This window comes from Mastomys coucha, unplaced genomic scaffold (assembly GCF_008632895.1).
Source record: "Mastomys coucha isolate ucsf_1 unplaced genomic scaffold, UCSF_Mcou_1 pScaffold22, whole genome shotgun sequence".
NCBI classification, from domain to species: domain Eukaryota; kingdom Metazoa; phylum Chordata; class Mammalia; order Rodentia; family Muridae; genus Mastomys; species Mastomys coucha.
This window is the reverse complement of record NW_022196905.1, coordinates 29,988,099-29,988,712: the sequence shown is the minus strand read 5'-3', so window position 1 is coordinate 29,988,712 and position 614 is coordinate 29,988,099. Positions and strand designations below refer to the sequence as shown.

The following is a 614-nucleotide window of genomic DNA, read 5'->3' as shown; positions in this document are numbered from 1 at the left end:
TGGAAACGTTCCATGGTTTTCTGCCCAAGTTGGGGAAGAATAAAGTTGTAGTCAAGGTTCAGGGACCTTGATGGGCTGGTCACAAGCTTGCATTCCCCACTATGTCCCCTGAGCACTGGCCCTGGAGGTGTCCTTGGGACACTGGCTACTAAGGTCCCTTCTGAAAGTCTATGGTGATGGCTGGTGGGGTGCAAGTTCTCACCAGCCATGCAGGTGTGCAGTGTTGCCAGGCACACCTGCCCTTTCTAGGTGGCGGTGGCAGTGGCAGTGCCTGCAGACTTGTTATTTTTGCTAACTTAGCTGTAGCGGCCCAAACTTAACCCATAATATCAGAACTTTTCATTTCAGCATCCAGGCAGAGGGATTGATGTCCGAAGAAGAAAAATCTGGGATATGTATGGACCCCAAACTCAGCTGGAGGTACTGCCCCCCCCTCCTAATCTATCAAGGATTGTCCCCTAGAGTCAGCTGTTGGCAGGAGTGTTTCTGGATGTAGCCCCCACTGCCTCACATGCTACCCACAGCCATTATTGCTCTGTCTGCAGCGTTAGAGACAGTTGCATTTTCTGTCGTGTCATCTCCTTTTCATGTTGGGATAATATGACAGAGGCTTG

At 50.7% G+C, this 614-nt stretch overlaps 1 protein-coding gene across 1 annotated transcript in view; it reads left to right on the top strand.

Moving 5' to 3' along the window:
* Nucleotides 1–614, top strand: part of Trmt44 (tRNA methyltransferase 44 homolog) — a 17,891-nt gene that overhangs the window by 11,814 nt on the left and 5,463 nt on the right. The window contains exon 5 of the mRNA XM_031342787.1: nucleotides 334–420. Coding sequence (XP_031198647.1) covers nucleotides 334–420 — 87 coding nt within the window. The remainder of the gene's footprint in view (nucleotides 1–333; nucleotides 421–614) is intronic.